This window comes from Rattus norvegicus, chromosome 3 (genome assembly GCF_036323735.1).
Source record: "Rattus norvegicus strain BN/NHsdMcwi chromosome 3, GRCr8, whole genome shotgun sequence".
Classification (NCBI taxonomy): Eukaryota; Metazoa; Chordata; class Mammalia; order Rodentia; family Muridae; genus Rattus; species Rattus norvegicus.
The window spans coordinates 142,933,753-142,957,321 of NC_086021.1; the positions used below are offsets into that span (position 1 = coordinate 142,933,753).

Below are 23,569 nucleotides of genomic sequence, written 5' to 3' on the forward strand. Positions count from 1 at the left end.
TTTCAGATTCCCTGCCTGCCTTGTACCCTAGAATTCTCAAAGCTTTCTCACCTGGCAAACCTCTATTAATTTTGCTTGTACAATGTACATTATAGCTTAAAATCCTTCAGAAGTATAACTTTTTAAAGCTACATGCCATACAATCCCATCTTATGCACTTGAATTATTTTCATTTCACGTGTGTCGGTGTATTACACAGAATTTTAAAGAAATTGGCAAAATGCTGGATCTGAAACTATCTAATTCAGAAGCCAGTGATTTATAGTTCTTTTGTTATAAGTATAGAAGAATCTGATGTATTATATTTAGAAGGTGCTTTTGTAGTTCTCCATCACTATGCAAAACCACCCACACAAAACACAATAGCTTTAGAAATCAGTGTTTGTCATAAAGTACCTTGTTTCGGAAATCTCTGTTTGCTGCTGAACACAATGCACAAAAACCTTTGACATCTATCTTCTGTGGAGACTTAGCCAAAATGTGTCACCTCTCTTTGAATTCATTAGACGCTATTCTTTACATGGTCATACTTCGTTAGGCTTTCTCAAGAAGTCATATTTTGATAAATATAAAATGGTTTTAGCTGAAGAATCAAGGGAAGGAGGTGTGAGGTGAAAATAGAATGGCCTGAAACCCATAAAACAGAAAATGATATAACAAATCTATGTAACAGTTTTGCTCTGTAGGCATCTTTTCCTGTGTTTAGAATCCTGTTTATCAGACTGAAAAGGGGGGCTTTGTAGTATTTTCCAACTGGACTTATGTCCTGAATGTAGCTCTCAAACTCTTCAGGCTTAGAGTTTCAAAGTTTGAACTCAGGATTCCTTCTGGCATCACTGTCACTCCTAAGAACATCACCAACATCTTGGTTGGGCAGTTTAGAAACTCAGTACTTCAGGTATGCCCATCTTTTCCACACCAGTACCAATGCCAATGTCAAGTCATGCTGATTTGTTTTATGTAGGTCTCAAACCTTTCCATCTAGACCGCCGTACACCTGGTCTAAGCCACTAGTGTGCACTATTACAATGCCACACAGGAGATAGCTATGATGGTATGTGACTATACTTCCAAAATTCAAGAGTCAGAGGTTAACGGTTCAAGGCCAGTCTGGGCTACATAAAAAAATACAGACCAGCCCAAGCTCCATAGGGATGACCTGTTTCAAAACACCAAAATATAAGGTAGAAAGGTAAATATTATACACACATTCCCCTTTCAGTCTGAACCAACATTCTAAGAAATGATAACCTAGTTTTCCCCAGCTTCTAACTATTCAGTGGTGTTTATCTTAGAATGCTTTCATAAGAGTAAACCCTATCTCTGTCACACTGTGGCACTCAATTTATCTCTCCTGCTTTACTTTATCCAACCTTTCCCCCTACTTTTAATATTTTCAAACTTGATATTCTTCCTCTAATCACAGGGAAGAATGATTGGCATATGATTTCTGCCCATAGTCTTCAATGTTTCTGACTACAACTACTTTATTTGTTAACAAAATTCAATGAATCAAAATGCTTCTAGGGAGTCTGGGCTTGGTGAGACATATCTTTAATTCCAGAACTCAGGAGGCAAGGGCAGGTGGATCTCAGTGAGTTCTGGGCTATCCTGGTCTACATAGTGAGTTTCAGGCAAGTCAAGGCTATATATGTAACTCTGTCTCAAAAGAAAGAAGAGAAAAAGAAAGAGGGAGGGAGGGAAGGAGAGAGAGAGAGAGAGAGAGGAAGAAGGAAAGAAGGAAAGAAGGAAGGAAGGAAAGAAAGAAAGAAAGAAAGAAAGAAAGAAAGAAAGAAAGAAAGAAAGAAGAAAGAAGAAAGAAAGAAAACTATCACTTGCCAGATTCCCCTCTATTTCATTACCATTGTTAGACACCTAAAGTTCTCTCTCTCTCCCTCTCTCTCTCTCTCTCTCTCTCTCTCTCTCTCTCTCTCTCTCTCTCTCTCTTTCTCTCTCTCTCTCTCTCTTGGAGCTGAGGACCGAACCCAGGGCCTTGCACTTGCTAGGCAAGTGCTCTACCACTGAGCTAAATCCCCAACCCCTGAAGTACACTCTCTTATATTTAGCTATGAGACTCTTTGGTTTTTGTTTTGTCTTTTTAGCTGTTTTCTGGTTTTTGAGGATTGATCCTCCATACATACCCCAAGCTGGTCTCAAAGTAGCCACCTTCCTGCCTTTTCCTCTGAGTGCTTAAATCTAAAGGGTTTGTTTTTGTTGTTTTATTTTTAAATATTCATTGACTCACTAGATCGTAAGTACGACCAAGGCAAAGCTATCTGGTTTTATTCATTAATAGAGCTCCACCAGCTAACGCAATGTCTGGTGAACAGCAGAGGCTTGATAAAGCTTTGTTCGGTGAATGAGTGCTGACTGTGCTGCATTGGGGCACGGGAGAAGCTCCCTAGAGGAACACATTCCTTCATGGGGAGGAAGTGGCAATTCTACTTTGGATCAAGGCACTCTAATTCCCTTTTACATTAGATTAGTTCTAAGTCTACGGGGATGGAGCCCAAAGAGCTGGATCTGCCCAAGGGAACCATTCTGGGGAGTGCTCACTGGGGTCCTCTTACAGAGGTCAGGGCATGCAGCAGCAATCTGTGACAAGAAGTCAGTCTCAGGCAGTCTTCATTAGGCAAACAGAGAAATGGGCAACATTCAAGGTAGGGTTTTCAAATCCAGGCCAATCCATGGTCTCAATAACATAGAGTTTCTCTTCCTTAGCTTTTGCGGGCTGCCTCTGATTTCAAGAACTGAAGTGTTGGAGCCAGCTTATACTAGTTAACAGTAGGCAATTGTTAGATGGTTGCAAAGTCCTCTGATTGTTAACCTCAGGTGTTATTAGAAATGGAATAATATAAACTTGCAACCAAATAAATTATATTTAAAATAATACCTCTAATAAATAGTCAAGATATATAACTTTTAAATTATTTTATTAAATACTATTATGATTGTCTGTCATCTTGGGGTGTGTTGTCCCTCTTACAGATGTACAGTTGAATAGCATGGGACAATAGGCTGATGACTAATGACTCAAAGAGTAATATCTTTAATTTAGCCATGTCATTGGTTAGCTCAAGATTGCTTCTTTATCTCACAGGCATCACTAAGTGTTACCCTAGAGCTGTGTAGGATCTTAACTTGTTGGCTTGTTTGAATTTTGTGTTTTGAATATTTGGTGTTTTGCTTGATTTGGGTTTCTGAGAGTCTATTGTTAAGCAGTTGCTGGCAAACCACGGGAAGGCTTTCATTCCCTGCCCGGTACAATTCAATTTTGCACTTAATTGTTGAAATTACCCAGCAATACTACAGAAACACCAGAGTGGAGTCAAACTGTGAACCTCTCTCAGTCTTGTAAACTCTATTGGTCCTAAACTGCATCCCATATAAGGGCATTGAGCTGAAGTGATTGAAACAAAAGGGGCGCAGATGCCATCTAAGGTATGCCCAAGGTAGTGCATGTCAAGGTTTAACTCTAGAGCTTATATTTGATAAACCAACAAATAAGTCAAGCAATGACACTTTTCAGGCAATCATTGACAAACAGGGTGATTAGAATTCTCTGGATACAAAAGCAGATAACATGTCTCATTTCAAAATACACCAGACCGGGCCTTGAATGTCATCTTCACAGGAAGACATAGAACATTTGGCTTCCCGCTTTGCAACCGATTAGCAAGATATTCTGGCAAAATTCTTGGTGATGGAGAGAAAAGGTGCCTGAGATAGGAAGAGGGGAAAAAAGAGACGAACCCGTATAAACACAGTGAAGATATGAAAACCCCAGCACAGGCAGATCATTAGTTACAGTAACGAGGAAAATGGACAGACCTCACCTGCCTAATAAGGTCCTGGGATCTGTACTGTATTGGGTCATATCTGAATCAAATTAAGAGTGCTTCATGCTCCTTAAACTCTTTTCCTGTTCCCTGTGCAGAATGGTGCTGAGAAAGCTGGCGATGGCCTTACAGCAGGGAGACATCATTAGCCCTCGGGTCTCATTGAATAGACCCAATCACAGAACTCTCCAGATGTTTTTTTTTTTTCTTCTCCTTGTTGAAATTGGAGGTCTTAGAGATTGCAACTCTGGTCTTCATGCATAGTGTGCTTTGATGAATAGCTATAAGGAATGTTGAAGATAGCTTCTTAGAACCACTGAAAAGCACACACATAAAAAGGCATAGTGAAGCCAGGGCTTATTTTGGTGTTGGTAGTTATTCCTTGTGAAAGTAGCTGTCAAGTCTCATCAAGACTGAACTGTGAAGAGTTTTATATCCCTAAGATTCTAAAGGAATAACATCATATTGCTCTCTATGTATTGTCAGAGATGGTTAAGTTATGTATACCTGGGGTGATAGAAAGAAAGATGTAAGTAAAACTAAGGAAAAAAAGGAAAGTCAAAATACATTTAATTTTCAAATACATGTTTAGAAGCTTCAGCCAATATGCACATCTTCTCAGACACTCACAGACAAATCCTCACCTAATCCATACTCCTTCAGTTATTTGTAGTGAATCAATAGAAAAAACCTCTCTCTTAGCTCCTAAAAGCATTTAGTCTTAATGAGGAAAAAAAGATAAATGGTAGCTAACGTTTATTGACTATGTTTCATGATAGAAATCATGTCACTTGCACATGTGCACACTCATGCCTGAGGTACATGAGCGCATGTGTACTCACTGTGGTAACGTTGTACATAGCAAGAATTGTCCTTAGTATCTACATCGTGTGGGAACTATGTGGAAACTCTGAAACCATGTTGCTTTATTTTTGAAAGCAGTTGAACGAAGGAGCTGATAATTGAGAAGTTCTAGAAATGGTTTGTCTTTTAGCTCTCTACAAAATGCTTCCCACAAGAGAGAGCAAATTAAGAGAAATACTGAATCCAAATGCATGATTTTAAAATACAGTTGTCCCCTTATACATGATCCACACAAGCCTAAATACAAATGGTAAGGAATACGTGGAAAAGTCTGACAGCAGAATGTTCTGGTTGTTATGAGGTTCGGTTATTCCGTGGGGGGAACATTCTGGTTTTTATTTTCAAGCTATGATTTTCTTCTCCTCAGCTGCTTTCTTGTTGGCTCATGTGTTCACTGTGACAATTGCTATCAGCCCCAATTCACAGGCGAGAAAACTGAGGCATAGGGTTGTTAACAAAAGTCCACGAAGCTTTAAATAGTAGAGCCAAGTGCCCAGCAGACTGAGTACAGAATCTGATGCCTCCCCCACTGGGTGACAGACTGAAACCATTGAAAAGTTCAGATAAGGTCCCAAGGGATCAGAGCCAATTGCCACTTTCACAGGAAATCCACACAAGACCCTAAACAGGAATTCTGGCTTTCCATGCTGCCCTAGAGTCAAAAACATATCTGTGAAAACATCAGTAGCAGATGGAGACAAAGGTCACCCTTCCAAAGACTTACCTGACTGTATGAGTCAGAGATGATGAGGAATTGCCTACAATTGAGATCAGACACTGACCAGCAGGGCCAGACACTGAACAGGCTTGCAGACTTCGATCACCAACTCCTCTGACTCAGCCTTGCCAACCAGCCTGCCACTTTGGTACTGGGGATTCAAATCTAAAGCTTTCTGAATACTAGACAATAGATAGGCCATGAACATACAAACAGTCTTAAAAAAATAAAACCAGGGTCTCTTTGACTTACCCATGCACATTTGAACTCTTTTTTTTTTTTCGGAGCTGGGGACCGAATTGAACTCTTGATCCTCCTGTTTCAGCTTCTATTGTAGTTAGGATTACAGTATGAGCCACCAAGCCCATTTAGGCATTGGCCAGTCAAGAAGGAACATTGTGTTGCAGTTTAGACCTCTCATTTGCATGAAGGAACTAGGAAGAACTGTAGGTGTTTTTCAGTAAAAGCTGCCCTTTGCTGCTGGACATCCACGGTCTGACTAACTGTTGACTAGAGCTGCAGCTCCTGTTTGACTGAGACAGATGTCCTCATAGGAAACCCCTACAAGTACTTTTCTGGGTCTAGACCCAGTCTGCTGTTGTAAGTTCAATAAACCAAGTCCAGTGACAATGGGGTCAGTACAGTGTTAGTGTACGTATATGTGGGCAGGTTGATTTCAAAACAAAAAGAACACTTATTTCTAAAGAATTGTCAGTCCTCCGTTCGAGTGTATTCTCATGTTCTAGAAGCTTCCTTGGCAATATACAACTGTGACGGAGCACCATGAAAGAAGACAGGTGTTTCTACAAAATAGTTAAATAAAATGGAGATGAAAGACAAAACATGACCAATAAGACGAAACCAAACAAGAAACAGTCAAACAAAAACCTTACCAGTCAGAGAGATAAGCAAACTCCAAGAAATACTGGTCTATGCTTTAACCAAACCATATGAATATGGGAAATTACCAAGTAGACTTGATTCCCTGCAGGTTGAGGGAGAAGGTGATGCATTTCACCCTTTCTATAGGGCGCTCAAGCATGAAGTAACCCAGAATTCCTTATTACCCACTGTGTGCACACTCGTGCCCCTCCAGCCTATGGGTTTCATGATATTCTATAGCAGTTCTGCTGGCAAAGATTAAGAATCCTTGCTGCTCTTGCAGAGAACAGATTTAATTCCCATCACCTACATGCTCAGTCATAACTATCTGTAACTCTAGGTTCGGGAGATCTGATTCACTCTTGTGATCTTTGAGGGCACCGAGCATGCCCCGAGTGCACATACATGCCTGCAGACAAGGCAGTCATATCCATAAACATCACTTTTGGAAGGTGATTGTATATGATGGTTAGTTTTTCTTCTATTTGAACCATCCACATGATTTTTATACCAATCTCATTTAAGCATATCAAGGAATGTGTTTATTTACAGTTATCACACTGAGTATCAAAAGACTTTAACATTTCTAACTTTTTTCATGAGTGATGGATAACTATAATCCAGATTGAGAACACTGAATTAAGTTCTGAGACTAGAATTGTCTCCATATAAAAAGTTTTGAATAAGCCTAGAATCTGATAAAGACATATTTCATGGTGGTAAACAAACGGGTACAGTGGGTTTCTCTGCATCGGACAGTTTCTGTATCTGAAATCCTGGCATACAAATAAAATAACTTTTCCTTAAACATCGGACTAGCTAGTAAAGCTCTAAATCGGCTTTTATTATTTTTTAATGATTTATTTATTTTTATTTTAAACACATTGGTGTTTTTGCTTGCATGTATGTCTGTGTGAGCATGCCAGATCCCCTGGAACTGGAATTACAGACAGTTTTAAGCTGCCATGGGGATGCTGGAAATTGAACCTAGGTCCTCTGGAAGAGCAGCCACTGCTCTTAACCCTGAGCCATCTCTCCAGCACCATCATTTAGTGTTCATAAAAACAAAACAAACAAAACCAACTTATGTTTTATTTTTCATTTGTCTCCGATGTTCTGAATTATATAGTTACTTAATTGTGGCATACTTGAGTTCACCTTCTTGAGTGTAGACAAGTTTTTACTTTGCTCAGGAGCCTGTTACCAAGGAATGGTAGTAACTAACTGATCTCACCCAGAATAAAACTCTCCTCTTTTTAGAATGAACATGGAGTAATTTAATCATGAGTCCTGATGATTGAGAGAAAATGGACTCATTTAGCCAGACCACTTCTGCTTCCTAACTCTTACAGGATGAGAGGAAACCCAGGGGTTGAGTGAAAACCTCCAGGGTTCATGGACACTCTGATTAGCTCCAACTGTAAAGACACAGAAAGAATATTCTCTGTGGAAAGTAAGGCTTGAAGCTGAGCAATGCAAGATTCAAAGCTCACTTCAGCTTTTAGTTTTCTCTGTTATATTAAGCCTCTTGGAAAAACTAGAGTCTTTGCAAAGTTTAGTGATAGTTTATTCTTAAAAGCAGTTCTAGTCTATATATTGACATGTTGAAGTGCTCCAGAACCTGGGCAGTTGAGTCTCCTCTGAAAAACTATCAAGAATTTTGCGACTCATATAGAGTTGCTTGGGAGAAAAGCCTTAGGGCACAGAGTAATTTGCAGACCAACTATTTACAGGGCTTTGACCTTGTTACAATTTTGATTTTGCATGTTTGCTTTTAGAAATTAACCACTAATTTTCCCAAAAGTTTAGACCTCTGTGTTCACTGAATTTTTTGCCTCTTCGGGGTTCTCCTCTGTGAAGCTGGTGAAGGTGGTGTTTCTGGGTTTTTCCTTTGCACAGTCTGATGGTCTAAAGCTGCTGGAGATAGCCTGTGGTACTTGAAGAGATGTGTCTTTATCAGCACATGTCTCACAGGTGGCTATGCTGAGAAATGTTCCACACTTGAGAAGTTATAGTATTAGTACAGAGGAGATTAAAAGGACCAATATTGAAGAGAGGTAAAATACAGTTTAAAATATCACACTCATCGCTTCTCGGTCTTTTGGCTAAGATCAAGTGTAAAATATCACACTCTAAAACAAACAAAAAAATGGATATTAGAAAACAACTTTCTTGTTAGATATTTTAAGTCATTTCTCATTTTGTATCATAAACTACATAATTTTAAACTATTAGAATTTCTATTGATGAAATATATCTCCAACCCAGTTGCTTTTCTAGTTCATATTCAAAAATCATTTGAAGATGAACAGTTCCCATTGACTCACCAATACTCAGGTTTCATCATCAATTCCCTTTCAGCAGCCTGCTTTCTCAACCTAAGCCCAGACACCAACTCTGATTATATAAAGGCCAAGGAATTTTTAATGTATATGTGTCACCAGCCATTAGTAGTAATCATACAAAGATGCCATGTTCTGTATAAATTCTTGCTGACTCTATCTTGTAATAATATTTTCATAGCAGATAGAATCCTGGAAACCCTTTGAGCATCATTTAAGCACATCCTTTGGAGAGCCTCTACATGCCTCAAGTTCCCCTGTTTCAGTGACACATCACATGCCTGCTGATTCCCTTTTCATCTTCTTTTGATTCTACAGTGCTGGAATCTCCAACTTTGTTTGAGTTTATAACTCTCTTTTTGTGGGTTTCAGAAGTGATTCTCTGAGGGAAACTGCACATCTTTCCAGGAGGCTTCATTTGGCCTCATAAGATCTTGCCTTATCAGTGGAATTGAATCTTCACCTCTACTGGGCAAGGTTTATTTCTCCATAGCTTGCCTGAAAGTGCACCTTTTCCTGCAGCCACACAAGAGAAAGTTTTATTAAGTGAAGGGAAAATTAATGATACTGAGTGAATGACTTAGCTGGAAAGGTTTGCTTATTTTCTTTTGCTGTTTTTTTTTTATTTTTAATTCTTTTTTTTTCTTTGCAAGGGTTTATAAAAATCCACACAAGGAGGCAAGAATAACCAGCCTCAGTAATCAGGCCCTGTTGGCCTGGCGTTTCACTAAATAAATACAAATTCCACTCTGGACCTTGCTCAGAAGCTGGCAACAAATTTGCTAAGTGATTGATTTGATGCTAATTTTCTGCATGGACTGAAAAGTCCTACAGGGCCTGTCCTGTGGGAGGAAAATAAATGCAGCCAAGTTGACTAAGCCCTATTTTCAGTTTTATTTTGAGTTCTGTGAGTTTGGAAGCTTCCTTTTCCCAGAAAAAAAAGGCAAAAACAAAATAACTATATTTCCATGGGACTGTTACTCAGAGTGTTCCCAAAGAATGTAGGTTGTTCAGAAAATATGACAGGCATCCGCTATGCCCAAATCCCAGAACATGCTGAGTGAGGAGCCTGAACCATCATATGTAAAACTCATGCTAACACCCTGCCTTTTCGCCTTTTTATATCTGTATTCTGTGGAGGAAAGGTCAGAGCAAGAACCTTGGCCATGTTTCTGCTCCAGGTAGTTTCCTGTGATCATAACAAATCCTTGGAGCCAATCAGCTTACAATAATGACAATGGGCTTATCTCAGCTCATAGGGTTTCTGTCTCTGACTGGGAAGACCAACTGTTCTTTCCCATCTAGTGGGTGAACAGCACACCTCACAAAAGCAGACGTAACAAACCCATTCACCCCATGGCCTGGAAGAGCTAAAGGAGAGGAAGCAGAGAGGTCTAGGGCTCAATATTGCCTTCTTGGGGATCCCCTCAAAGATCAGAAGACTCCAGTAAGACCCCATTCCCTCCCTTAACTTTGCACCATTTACCAATGGTACCAGTGCATACGCTTCTAGTGTCTTTAATTGTTTAGACTACAGCAGGCATGAGCATTTTTATTCCATAAGAACTTCTTATGTTTGCTTGCTTCCTTGTTTGTTTGTTCGTTTGTTTTAACATGTCCGTGAAAGGAGGAAAAAGATAAGATTTTTTCATTTCAATGTATAGCTCATTAGATGACTAGAGGGAATAGAAGAAGAATCCTGACACATAAGAATGTGCGGCAGAGTAGCCATATGGTAGGAAGAGCACGTCACTGAAAACCACAGGTCTTGACTAGAAGCACCCCCCAGCCCCCGAGCTCTGACCTCTCCAGTCACTGAAGAGTGGAACACTAACATTCATACAACCTTCCCCTGGAAAAGGCACGTCTCGTTCTAATCCATTTAAAGCTGTGCTACCATGTTCGAATCTTTCCTTATCTTCTACTCTTTTTAACATTTCTTACTCAGGACCCCAAGTTACGTGAACTTCTGGATGTTGGGAACATCGGACACTTGGAACAGCGCATGATAACTGTGGTGTATGGGCCAGACCTGGTGAATATCTCCCACCTGAATCTTGTGGCTTTTCAAGAGGAAGTGGCCAAGGTATGGTAGGTGGGGCCCCCGAAAGCTGTCATCTTCATCTGATTTCTGGTGATATTGTTCAATACATATAGAAGATTTTTGATTTGTTTAATATTTAGTTTGGGTTAAACTGTCATCTGAAAATAATTTAACTGTCAAGCGTTCGTGTATTTAAAACAGCTTTCAATAGTAACATCTATGTTCAATAACAGAGATTGTTTTCATGAAACATAGGGCATTAGATAAAATTCCTTTGAACAACAGAATGTAGGTAAAACCATATTTCTTTTTTCTCTCTTTTTCTTTTTTTCTTTTTTTTTTTTTTTCGGAGCTGAGGACCGAACCCAGGGCCTTGCGCTTGCTAGGCAAGCGCTCTACCACTGAGCTAAATGTAAAACCACATTTCATTTCACCTGCTGAGCATTCTTCCTGATCACTTTGGCGTCGGTACCATTTCCAACTCCATTTTCATGTCCGACTTTCTCCTGAGGGTGCTCGACATCAACACAGTCTAAGCCTATTTCCCCTCCACACCACACAGATTGCCAGCAGTCATGTAGTAGTTCTGTAGTTAGTATGTGAAATAAAATATACACTTTAAATTTTAAACAGTAAGTAATTATTTAGCTATAGACTGGAAAGGCTATTTTAACTATTCTAGTTTAAAAAATGGGCCTTCCAGATGTACACAGAATGAGCGAGAGTATAGAAAACTATCAGACAAGAAGCTGAAAATTCTTGATGCTGATATTTCCTTTAGAGCACTGGTTCTCCAGCTCCCTAATGTTGTGACCCTTTAATACAGTTTCCCAAGGTGCAGTGAACCCCAACCATACAATTATTTTGTTGTACCTCATAACTATAATTTTCCTACTCTTCTGAATTGTAATGTAAATACCTGATATGTAAGGTATCTGATATAGGGACTCCTGTGATAGAATGAGCATTCGGAAGGGATTGAAATGAACACACTGTAAGGAAGGGCTCCCACTCCCACCCATTTTGTACTTTGTTTTACAGAACTTTCCTTTACCTTCAAGAGTTAAGGATATGAATCTAAGCAGAGTTAGGGGTCCACATATCCTTTGAGTGCCCTCATAGAGCATGCATATTAAGATCACAGCTACATGATCACTCCCGGTGAGGGTGTATGGTCAGGACCTTGTGGTCTATAATTGCCTGGATTGGGGTGGTCTGACAATTGTATGAGTTACAGTGGAATGTGTTAGCCTTCTCTGTCATCTGTCAGTGATTTTTGGCAGGGATATAGTTCTGACCATCTCCGTATTATCAACTTTGGTTCTTACAACAGAATGAATAAAATGCCAACCAACTATAATACTCTGGGGTATTGGAAGCTACATTTTCCAAGTGTGTTAAATCCTAATCTGCTTTCTCTGTGTAACAACAAAATATAATTACACTTGGAGATACGAGTGTGGAGAGCTCTGCCCTGTTGGCATTACACGTGCCTTCTCTTCCTTCCTATTTAAGAATCCTGTTGTTAACTCACTGTGTTGTTTAACCACATTTCTCAGTATTGAATCCGTCAGCAGACCATGGATGTCTACAGGTAAACAAATGCTAAACATGTGTATGACGTCATAAGAATTTCTCTCCAGGACACACGCACATCCCCAAGATCAATCTTGATATCCATTAGGTTTCTAATTAAGATGTTCAATAAATGTTACTTGCAAGCAGGTCTTTAGTGAGACTGATGTAGACCTACTATGTTGCACAGCAATCTGTATATGTTCTGTTGCTTTAAGCCTTTGTAAAGTTTTATTTTATAAATGTTCAATTTCCTGCTCTCTGTGGTTCACACACACGAATTTTCCTTAGATTTTAATATCTAATCCCATCATTGTCCCTATCATTATAGTATCTACAGAAGTTATTCTTTCGGTTACTTAAAGTTCCTGGAATAATTGATGAACTTATGTAGTACATTTTTGCATTATCTGGGTATAAATGATTATAGAATTGCCTGCCCCCCAGGGAAATTGCATGGCCAGAGATTTAAATTCTCAGATGCATTTTCCTTGAAAAGCATCTATTTTGGCTGTTAACATTTTCTCACTTTATCACTCTGTATATATAATCTCAGGTGTCCTGTGCAGTGCTAGACTTGAAGGAAAGGGTGTATCATTGAATGAAAAAAAAAACAAAAGAAAAAATGAAACAAAGAAATATAAAAAGACTTGACTACTCCTATGTATAGCGGAAGAGAAAGTTTATTGTAGATAAAAGGAAGAGCATAGCCAGAGGCAGAGCCATCTGAGTGAGTCCAGAGTGGACATGACCTTCAGCCACTTGAGGAGATGGGAAAGACAGGAACTAAGTGTAGGAGTCAAGAAAGAGAGCAAAGGGTAGAAAGGAGCAGGTAAGCAAAACGTTTAGTTTATGTATCAAAGAGCCTCTAGGGGAAGGGCATGCCATCCATTCCCTGTAACAGCCAGACAGGGACTGAGGGATGCTGGGAGAACCTGGTGGCTAAGTCCAAGTCCACTGTGATAGGTAAATAGGCACCTCAGCTATTTGTTCTAGGGTTTGAGACGTAATGGTCATGATGTAGGATGCACAGTAAAACCCAATGTCCCCTGAACACTGAATTCTAGCAGAAGACTTTGTTTACAAGTAGACAACCGCTCACGCCATTATTCAATATGTATGTACAGGGTGGGAGTCTTTCCTGTGTCAGACACAATTACAGTATCAGGGCTTCGGTGATGAACCGGGCTATTTCTTCTGATGTTCTAGAAAAAAATGAGCAGCTCACTCACAGCAAGACATGCCTTATGTCAGATAAAGTAGTGTGCAGAAGAATAAAGCAGGAGGCCTGAGGAGGTAAAAGCAGAAGGAGGAACTTGTTCCTTAATGAATCAGTCAGAGAAGGCCAATCTCTGAAGAAAGCTGTGCCTTTGAAACACTAGCATAAAAATAGTTCCAAACTTGCTGAAGTTAGTGGTTTTCTTATTTGTTCGTTTATTTTTGAGACAGGGTTATACTATGTATGCCAGGCTGACCTCAAAGCTTGAATTTTGTGTATAGCCCAGGCTGACCTCAAACTTGCACTCATCCCGTCTCAGCCTCAGAAGTGTTGGAGCTAAAGATGTGTGCCACTGTAACTGGATTTTTAATTCACTCCTTAAGAAAGAACAGACACACAAAGGAAACTGTCTTCCAACTTCCCTTTGTGGTTGGACTAAAAACAGTGTCTCTTACAGTTAAACAACAGTCATATCCTCCTGACACAGCCTGACTTGCTAGCCTTCCTGCACCCGAACAATTAGCTTCCCTCTGGGGGATTAATGTGTCTGAGAAATAAGAATGTAAGTCATGATCCCGGCCCGCAGCAGCTCTCTGCTCCCAGACCCGGTGAGAGAGAGACCCAACCGCCTGGTCAGGTGGGCACTCCTGAAGCTGCAGAGCGGAAGAGACCACCAACTCTGCTCACCCCTGCCCACATCCCTGGCCCAAGAGGAAACTGTATAAGGCCTCTGGGCTCCCGTGGGGAAGGGCCCAGGAGCGGCAGGACCCCTGTGCCTGAGACACCACCGGAACCTGAAAGAAACAGACCGGATAAACAGTTCTCTGCACCCAAATCCCGTGGGAGGGAGAGCTAAACCTTCAGAGAGGCAGACAAGCCTGGGAAACCAGAAGTGACTGCTCCCTGCACACACATCTCGGACGCCAGAGGAAAAAGCCAAAGACCATCTGGAACCCTGGTGCACTGAAGTTCCCGGAAGGGGCGGCACAGGTCTTCCTGGTTGCTGCCCCTGCAGAGAGCCCCTGGGCAGCACCCCACGAGCGAACCTGAGCCTCGGGACCACAGGTAAGACCAAATTTTCTGCTGCAAGAAAGCTGCCTGGTGAACTCAAGACACAGGCCCACAGGAACAGCTGAAGACCTGTAGAGAGGAAAAATTACACGCCAGAAAGCAGAACACTCTGTCCCCATAACTGACTGAAAGAGAGGAAAACAGGTCTACAGCACTCCTGACACACAGGCTTATAGGACAGTCTAGCCACTGTCAGAAATAGCAGAACAAAGTAACACTAGAGATAATCTGATGGCGAGAGGCAAGCGCAGGAACCCAAGCAACAGAAACCAAGACTACATGCCATCATCGGAGCCCAATTCTCCCACCAAAACAAACATGGAATATCCAAACACACCAGAAAAGCAAGATCTAGTTACAAAATCATATTTGATCATGATGCTGGAGGACTTCAAGAAAGACATGAACACACTTAGGGAAGCACAGGAAAACATTAATAAACAAGTAAAAGCCTACAGAGAGGAATCGCAAAAATCCCTGAAAGAATTCCAGGAAAACACAATCAAACAATTGAAGGAATTAAAAATGGAAATAGAAGCAATCAAGAAAGAACACATGGAAACAACCCTGGATACAGAAAACCAAAAGAAGAGACAAGGAGCTGTAGATACAAGCCTCACCAACAGAATTCAAGAGATGGAAGAGAGAATCTCAGGAGCAGAAGATTCCATAGAAATCATTGACTCAACTGTCAAAGATAATGTAAAGCGGAAAAAGCTACTGGTCCAAAACATACAGGAAATCCAGGACTCAATGAGAAGATCAAACCTAAGGATAATAGGTATAGAAGAGAGTGAAGACTCCCAGCTCAAAGGACCAGTAAATATCTTCAACAAAATCATAGAAGAAAACTTCCCTAACCTAAAAAAAGAGATACCCATAGACATACAAGAAGCCTACAGAACTCCAAATAGATTGGACCAGAAAAGAAACACCTCCCGTCACATAATTGTCAAAACACCAAACGCACAAAATAAAGAAAGAATATTAAAAGCAGTAAGGGAAAAAGGTCAAGTAACATATAAAGGGAGACCTATCAGAATCACACCAGACTTCTCGCCAGAAACTATGAAGGCCAGAAGATCCTGGACTGATGTCATACAGACCCTAAGAGAACACAAATGCCAGCCCAGGTTACTGTATCCAGCAAAACTCTCAATTAACATTGATGGAGAAACCAAGATATTCCATGACAAAACCAAATTTACACAATATCTTTCTACAAATCCAGCACTACAAAGGATAATAAATGGTAAAGCCCAACATAAGGAGGCAAGCTATACCCTAGAAGAAGCAAAAAACTAATCGTCTTGGCAACAAAACAAAGAGAATGAAAGCACACAAACATAACCTCACATCCAAATATGAATATAAAGGGAAGCAATAATCACTATTCCTTAATATCTCTCAATATCAATGGCCTCAACTCCCCAATAAAAAGACATAGATTAACAAAGTGGATACGCAATGAGGACCCTGCATTCTGCTGCCTACAGGAAACACACCTCAGAGACAAAGACAGACACTACCTCAGAGTGAAAGGCTGGAAAACAACTTTCCAAGCAAATGGTCAGAAGAAGCAAGCTGGAGTAGCCATTCTAATATCAAATAAAATCAATTTCCAACTAAAAGTCATCAAAAAAGATAAGGAAGGACACTTCATATTCATCAAAGGAAAAATCCACCAAGATGAACTCTCAATCCTAAATATCTATGCCCCAAATACAAGGGCACCTACATACGTAAAAGAAACCTTACTAAAGCTCAAAACACACATTGCACCTCACACAATAATAGTGGGAGACTTCAACACCCCACTCTCATCAATGGACAGATCATGGAAACAGAAATTAAACAGTGATGTCGACAGACTAAGAGAAGTCATGAGCCAAATGGACTTAACGGATATTTATAGAACATTCTATCCTAAAGCAAAAGGATATACCTTCTTCTCAGCTCCTCATGGTACTTTCTCCAAAATTGACCATATAATTGGTCAAAAAACGGGCCTCAACAGGTACAGAAAGATAGAGATAATCCCATGCATGCTATCGGACCACCACGGCCTAAAACTGGTCTTCAATAACAATAAGGGAAGAATGCCCACATATACGTGGAAATTGAACAATGCTCTACTCAATGATAACCTGGTCAAGGAAGAAATAAAGAAAGAAATTAAAAACTTTTTAGAATTTAATGAAAATGAAGATACAACATACCCAAACTTATGGGACACAATGAAAGCTGTGCTAAGAGGAAAACTCATAGCGCTGAGTGCCTGCAGAAAGAAACAGGAAAGAGCATATGTCAGCAGCTTAACAGCACACCTAAAAGCTCTAGAACAAAAAGAAGCAAATACACCCAGGAGGAGTAGAAGGCAGGAAATAATCAAACTCAGAGCTGAAATCAACCAAGTAGAAACAAAAAGGACCATAGAAAGAATCAACAGAACCAAAAGTTGGTTCTTTGAGAAAATCAACAAGATAGATAAACCCTTAGCCAGACTAACGAGAGGACACAGAGAGTGCGTCCAAATTAACAAAATTAGAAATGAAAAGGGAGACATAACTACAGATTCAGAGGAAATTCAAAAAATCATCAGATCTTACTATAAAAACCTATATTCAACAAAATTTGAAAATCTTCAGGAAATGGACAATTTCCTAGACAGATACCAGGTATCGAAGTTAAATCAGGAACAGATAAACCAGTTAAACAACCCCATAACTCCTAAGGAAATAGAAGCAGTCATTAAAGGTCTTCCAACCAAAAAGAGCCCAGGTCCAGACGGGTTTAGTGCAGAATTCTATCAAACCTTCATAGAAGACCTCATACCAATATTATCCAAACTATTCCACAAAATTGAAACAGATGGAGCACTACCGAATTCCTTCTACGAAGCCACAATTACTCTTATACCTAAACCACACAAAGACACAACAAAGAAAGAGAACTTCAGACCAATTTCCCTTATGAATATCGACGCAAAAATACTCAATAAAATTCTGGCAAACCGAATTCAAGAGCACATCAAAACAATCATCCACCATGATCCAGTAGGCTTCATCCCAGGCATGCAGGGATGGTTTAATATACGGAAAACCATCAACGTGATCCATCATATAAACAAACTGAAAGAACAAAACCACATGATCATTTCATTAGATGCTGAGAAAGCATTTGACAAAATTCAACACCCCTTCATGATAAAAGTCCTGGAAAGAATAGGAATTCAAGGCCCATACCTAAACATAGTAAAAGCCATATACAGCAAACCAGTTGCTAACATTAAACTAAATGGAGAGAAACTCGAAGCAATCCCACTAAAATCATGGACTAGACAAGGCTGCCCACTCTCTCCCTACTTATTCAATATAGTTCTTGAAGTTCTAGCCAGAGCAATCAGACAACAAAAGGAGATCAAGGGGATACAGATCGGAAAAGAAGAAGTCAAAATATCACTATTTGCAGATGACATGATAGTATATTTAAGTGATCCCAAAAGTTCCACCAGAGAACTACTAAAGCTGATAAACAACTTCAGCAAAGTGGCTGGGTATAAAATTAACTCAAATAAATCAGTTGCCTTCCTGTATACAAAAGAGAAACAAGCCGAGAAAGAAATTAGGGAAACGACACCCTTCATAATAGACCCAAATAATATAAAGTACCTCGGTGTGACTTTAACCAAGCAAGTAAAAGATCTGTACAATAAGAACTTCAAGACACTGAGGAAAGAAATTGAAGAAGACCTCAGAAGATGGAAAGATCTCCCATGCTCATGGATTGGCAGGATTAATATAGTAAAAATGGCCATTTTACCAAAAGCAATCTACAGATTCAATGCAATCCCCATCAAAATACCAATCCAATTCTTCAAAGAGTTAGACAGAACAATTTGCAAATTCATCTGGAATAACAAAAAACCCAGGATAGCTAAAGCTATCCTCAACAATAAAAGGACTTCAGGGGGAATCACTATCCCTGAACTCAAGCAGTATTACAGAGCAATAGTGATAAAAACTGCATGGTATTGGTACAGAGACAGACAGATAGACCAATGGAATAGAATTGAAGACCCAGAAATGAACCCACACACCTATGGTCACTTGATTTTTGACAAAGGAGCCAAAACCATCCAATGGAAAAAAGATAGCATTTTCAGCAAATGGTGCTGGTTCAACTGGAGGGCAACATGTAGAAGAATGCAGATCGATCCATGCTTATCACCCTGTACAAAGCTTAAGTCCAAGTGGATCAAGGACCTCCACATCAAACCAGACACACTCAAACTAATAGAAGAAAAACTAGGGAAGCATCTGGAACACATGGGCACTGGAAAAAATTTCCTGAACAATACACCAATGGCTTATGCTCTAAGATCAAGAATCGACAAATGGGATCTCATAAAACTGCAAAGCTTCTGTAAGGCAAAGGACACGGTGGTTAGGACAAAACGGCAACCAACAGATTGGGAAAAGATCTTTACCAATCCTACAACAGATAGAGGCCTTATATCCAAAATATACAAAGAACTCAAGAAGTTAGACCGCAGGGAAACAAATAACCCTATTAAAAAATGGGGTTCAGAGCTAAACAAAGAATTCACAGCTGAGGAATGCCGAATGGCTGAGAAACACCTAAAGAAATGTTCAACATCTTTAGTCATAAGGGAAATGCAAATCAAAACAACCCTGAGATTTCACCTCACACCAGTGAGAATGGCTAAGATCAAAAACTCAGGTGACAGCAGATGCTGGCGAGGATGTGGAGAAAGAGGAACACTCCTCCATTGTTGGTGGGATTGCAGACTGGTAAAACCATTCTGGAAATCAGTCTGGAGGTTCCTCAGAAAATTGGACATTGAACTGCCTGAGGATCCAGCTATACCTCTCTTGGGCATATACCCAAAAGATGCCTCAACATATAAAAGAGACACGTGCTCCACTATGTTCATCGCAGCCTTATTTATAATAGCCAGAAACTGGAAAGAACCCAGATGCCCTTCAACAGAGGAATGGATACAGAAAATGTGGTACATCTACACAATGGAATATTACTCAGCTATCAAAAACAACGAGTCTATGAAATTCGTAGGCAAATGGTTGGAACTGGAAAATATCATCCTGAGTGAGCTAACCCAATCACAGAAAGACATACATGGTATGCACTCATTGATAAGTGGCTATTAGCCCAAATGCTTGAATTACCCTAGATCCCTAGAACAAACGAAACTCAAAACGGATGATCAAAATGTGAATGCTTCACTCCTTCTTTAAATGAGGAAAAAGAATACCCTTGGCTGGGAAGGGAGAGGCAAAGATTAAAACAGAGACTGAAGGAACACCCATTCAGAGCCTGCCCCACAGGTGGCCCATACATATACAGCCACCCAATTGGACAAGATGGATGAAGCAAAGAAGTGCAGACCGACAGGAGCTGGATGTAGATCGCTCCTGAGAGACACAGCCAGAATACAGCAAATACAGAGGCGAATGCCAGCAGCAAACCACTGAGCTGAGAATAGGTCCCCCGTTGAAGGAATCAGAGAAAGAACTGGAAGAGCTTGAAGGGGCTCGAGACCCCAAAAGTACAACAATGTCAAGCAACCAGAGCTTCCAGGGACTAAGCCACTACCTAAAGACTATACATGGACTGACCCTGGACTCTGACCCCATAGGTAGCAATGAATATCCTAGTAAGAGCACCAGTGGAAGGGGAAGCCCTGGGTCCTGCTAAGACTGAACCCCCAGTGAACTAGACTATGGGGGGAGGGCGGCAATGGGGGGAGGGTTGGGAGGGGAACACCCATAAGGAAGGGGAGGGGGGAGGGGGATTTTGCCCGGAAACCGGGAAAGGGAATAACACTTGAAATGTATATAAGAAATACTCAAGTTAATAAAAAATAAAAAAAATAAAAAATAAAATCTCCTTGATAAAAAAAAAAAAAAAAAGAATGTAAGTCATACCATTCTCCACACATCCTTGCTCTCCAGAAGGCCAGTGACCAAGTATGTTTGTTGTCACTTGACACTCCAGAACCTTATCTCACCCACGTGAGATGCCAGGCCACTCTGCAGAGTTTCAGGAGAGATGGTGAAGGTCTTGGTCCTTTAGGCTCTTAACTTTCACTCCATTGACTCCTTTGTACAATCTACTGCAAGGTTGGAGGTATCCACTAAGTGAATGAAATCAAAGGTTGAAGAGAGTAAACAAAATCCATAGTAAATGTGGCTGCTTTATCATCTGAGGGAAAGGAAAAGGAATATAAAAATCTGGGCAAGATATCTTTAGGGAGCACACTATATCTTTTAAACATCATACCATGACTACATCTTCCTTGGAAACCCACACAATGCCAATCACTGGCCTCATTCAGAGTCAAACGTCTACTAACCATCATTACTGTCTTCTTGGCTCTAACCTCTTCTATCCTCCTGTGGACCTTGGACTTGAAGGCTACTCAAGCACAGCTGTCACACCCCATTGTTCTCTTCAGCATCATCTCTGCACATGCTCTTGCCCTATGGCTTTTTCTAGTAGTCTGGAAGAACCTTTAGTTCTCCAAATTTTGGTCCAACCTCCTTTGGGATTCCCTACCAATAAGAGGTGCTATGAAGCTCTCCATCCTTGTTCATTCTCAGTTAACTCCTGCAACAACCTCAGCCACAAGGACAATCACTCTTTCTCAGAGACTGCCTAGGGTGCATACAGGTTGTAGTCTTAAATGTGTGCAGGACCTTATCAGGTGTATTAATAACCACACTGCACAGAAATACGGCAGAGATGATTGGAGAAGATGTCAGTCCCTCCAACAATCTCCACTAGACATTCTAATCAGTTTAGCTGTTCCTCCACTTCTCCCAGGCTCTGGGAACAAGTAGGTACAAAACTTGATTGTGGCCAGAGTACGGAAGGACTGGGTGCGCAGCCCCACCCAGTGAGTCTGGGATAGACTCTGAGTATTTGCATGTCTAACAGTTTCCCAGGAGATTTGCATCCTGCAGATCTGGGCCTTGTATTCTAGTGTGGTCTGACCTCTGGGTGAAAAGGAGCTGGAGCGTCCAGATAGGATGTTAAATATAGACAGCAGTTGTTTTCACATATCATGTTAGACAAACAATCACAACCATGAGCTGGATGTCATTTGGGGACTTCTATTGGCAGCTTTTCAGGCTAGATTCATATTAAGGAAGACAAACATTGCACTGAATAGATTCTTAGGTCTTGACCTCTGAGCACAGTGGGGCCGGCCCAGCAGCTTACTTATAAGAGCCAAATCTGCATTCTTAAGCATACTTGTATACTCTCTAACTTACAAACATTGCTCAGAATCTTAAGGATACCTAAGAAATATGGACTCTTTGCATGACACTTCTCATAATAATGACCTATTTGTATCTCCAATCAGATTGCATTCTTAACCAGGTATCTCCATGTGCTGTGAAGGGGGTGGGAATGAGAGGAGGGAAGAAACAGAATAACACAAAGGAAAATCTTTTGGATGCCTCCAGTCTCCACCTTTGAGCATGTAAGGAAAATTAAAAGACCGAGGGGGACAGAATATGATGTAAGTAGGGTAAATCTATGCACTGCTCAGTATTCTGCAAGGTCACCTCTCAACATTCAACCCATTAATTAAATAAAGGCAGAACAAGCAGCTTAGCTGTTGCTGAGGAGACAAGGGTGGGCTGTTGTGTTGCTGGAGAAAACAAACTATTGTAAATGAAATATATCTCCAGCATGAGGCTGTTTTTGCTAACTGTAGGGAAGAAAATCCATATTAATAAGTCCTGAAATTAGGGACACACACAAAGGAACACAGGAAGGAACACAGGAAAGGGAAGAAGACACTTAAGGAGTCCACAGATCTGACATTTCAGCCATACTCACCCGACACATGGGAAGCCCCTTGACAATTTATGTAAGGTTTGGAAGCATAAAGGGAAGATGTTGGGATCATTCACCCTTTGATGTATTAAGCTCTGCACAGTGTCATAAGCTCCGTTCCGGTTGCTAAGGATAAAGCAGTAAACAGAACAATGATTTTGCCATATGGAACAATTCTAGTGAAGGAGAGATCATCAAAAAAAATCAACCAGGAAGGAAGGGAAGGCTGTGGTCAACAAAGGTCTAGTTGAAATTGAGAGTGTTAGGAATTGGACAGTACACAGACTGGTCACACCAGACATCTCTATTGCCTAAGAAACAGGTTTCCTTTTTAGGATCTCAAACTCCTTAATGAGAAATAATTTAAAGGGAGACATCCATACCAGGCTCCTGTCAGCAAGCTCTTGTTGCATCAGGAATAGTGACTGGGTTTGGTGGCTGCATATGGGATGGATCCACAGGTGGGACAGTTTCTGGATGGCCTTTTCTTCAGTCTCTGCTCCTCTCTTTGTCCCTGTATTTCCTTTAGACAGGAGCAATTCTGGGTTAAAATTTTGAGAAGGGTGAGGAGGGCCTCATCCCTCAAACAGAGACCATGCCTAACCTCTGGATATGGTCTCTACAGGTTCTCCTTCCCCATTGTTGGGTATTTCAGCTAATGTCATCCCTGTTAAGTCCTGGGGGCCTCTTGTTTTCTGGCATCTGGAACTTTCTGTTGGCTATCCCCAGTTCCCCATTCCAATTGCTACACCTCTCTGCTTAATTTCCTGACCCTCTGTACATCTCCCTGTCTCTTCCCACACGTGATTCTGCCCCCCTTTTTTCCTCTTCCCCTCCTCTCTTCCTCTCAATCCCTTCCAAAGAAGATGTGAAGAGAGTACCCTACCAATGTACACAAGCTGTAAACCCTCAAGCCGAAAAGAAAAGATAGTCATGCCATTTGCAATGGAGTCAGAAAGCATCTCTATAGAGGGCGTGGTAGGATTTTGATTTTAGAGAATGGGTAACAAACCCAGAGTGTCTGAAAAAGTGTGCCTAGTTTTGTGTGTATGTGTGTTCTTGGTTTTATTTGTTTGTTTGTTTTGTGGCCAATATCCAAAAGAAAAAGAAACAAACAAAGGAAGA

At 40.6% G+C, this 23,569-nt stretch overlaps 1 protein-coding gene across 2 annotated transcripts in view; it reads left to right on the top strand.

Moving 5' to 3' along the window:
* Plcb1 (phospholipase C beta 1) overlaps positions 1-23,569 on the top strand; it is a 711,278-nt gene that overhangs the window by 420,988 nt on the left and 266,721 nt on the right. For both annotated transcript variants that reach the window (NM_001077641.2, XM_017591467.3), the window contains exon 4: positions 10,594-10,731. In NM_001077641.2, coding sequence (NP_001071109.1) covers positions 10,594-10,731 — 138 coding nt within the window. The remainder of the gene's footprint in view (positions 1-10,593; positions 10,732-23,569) is intronic.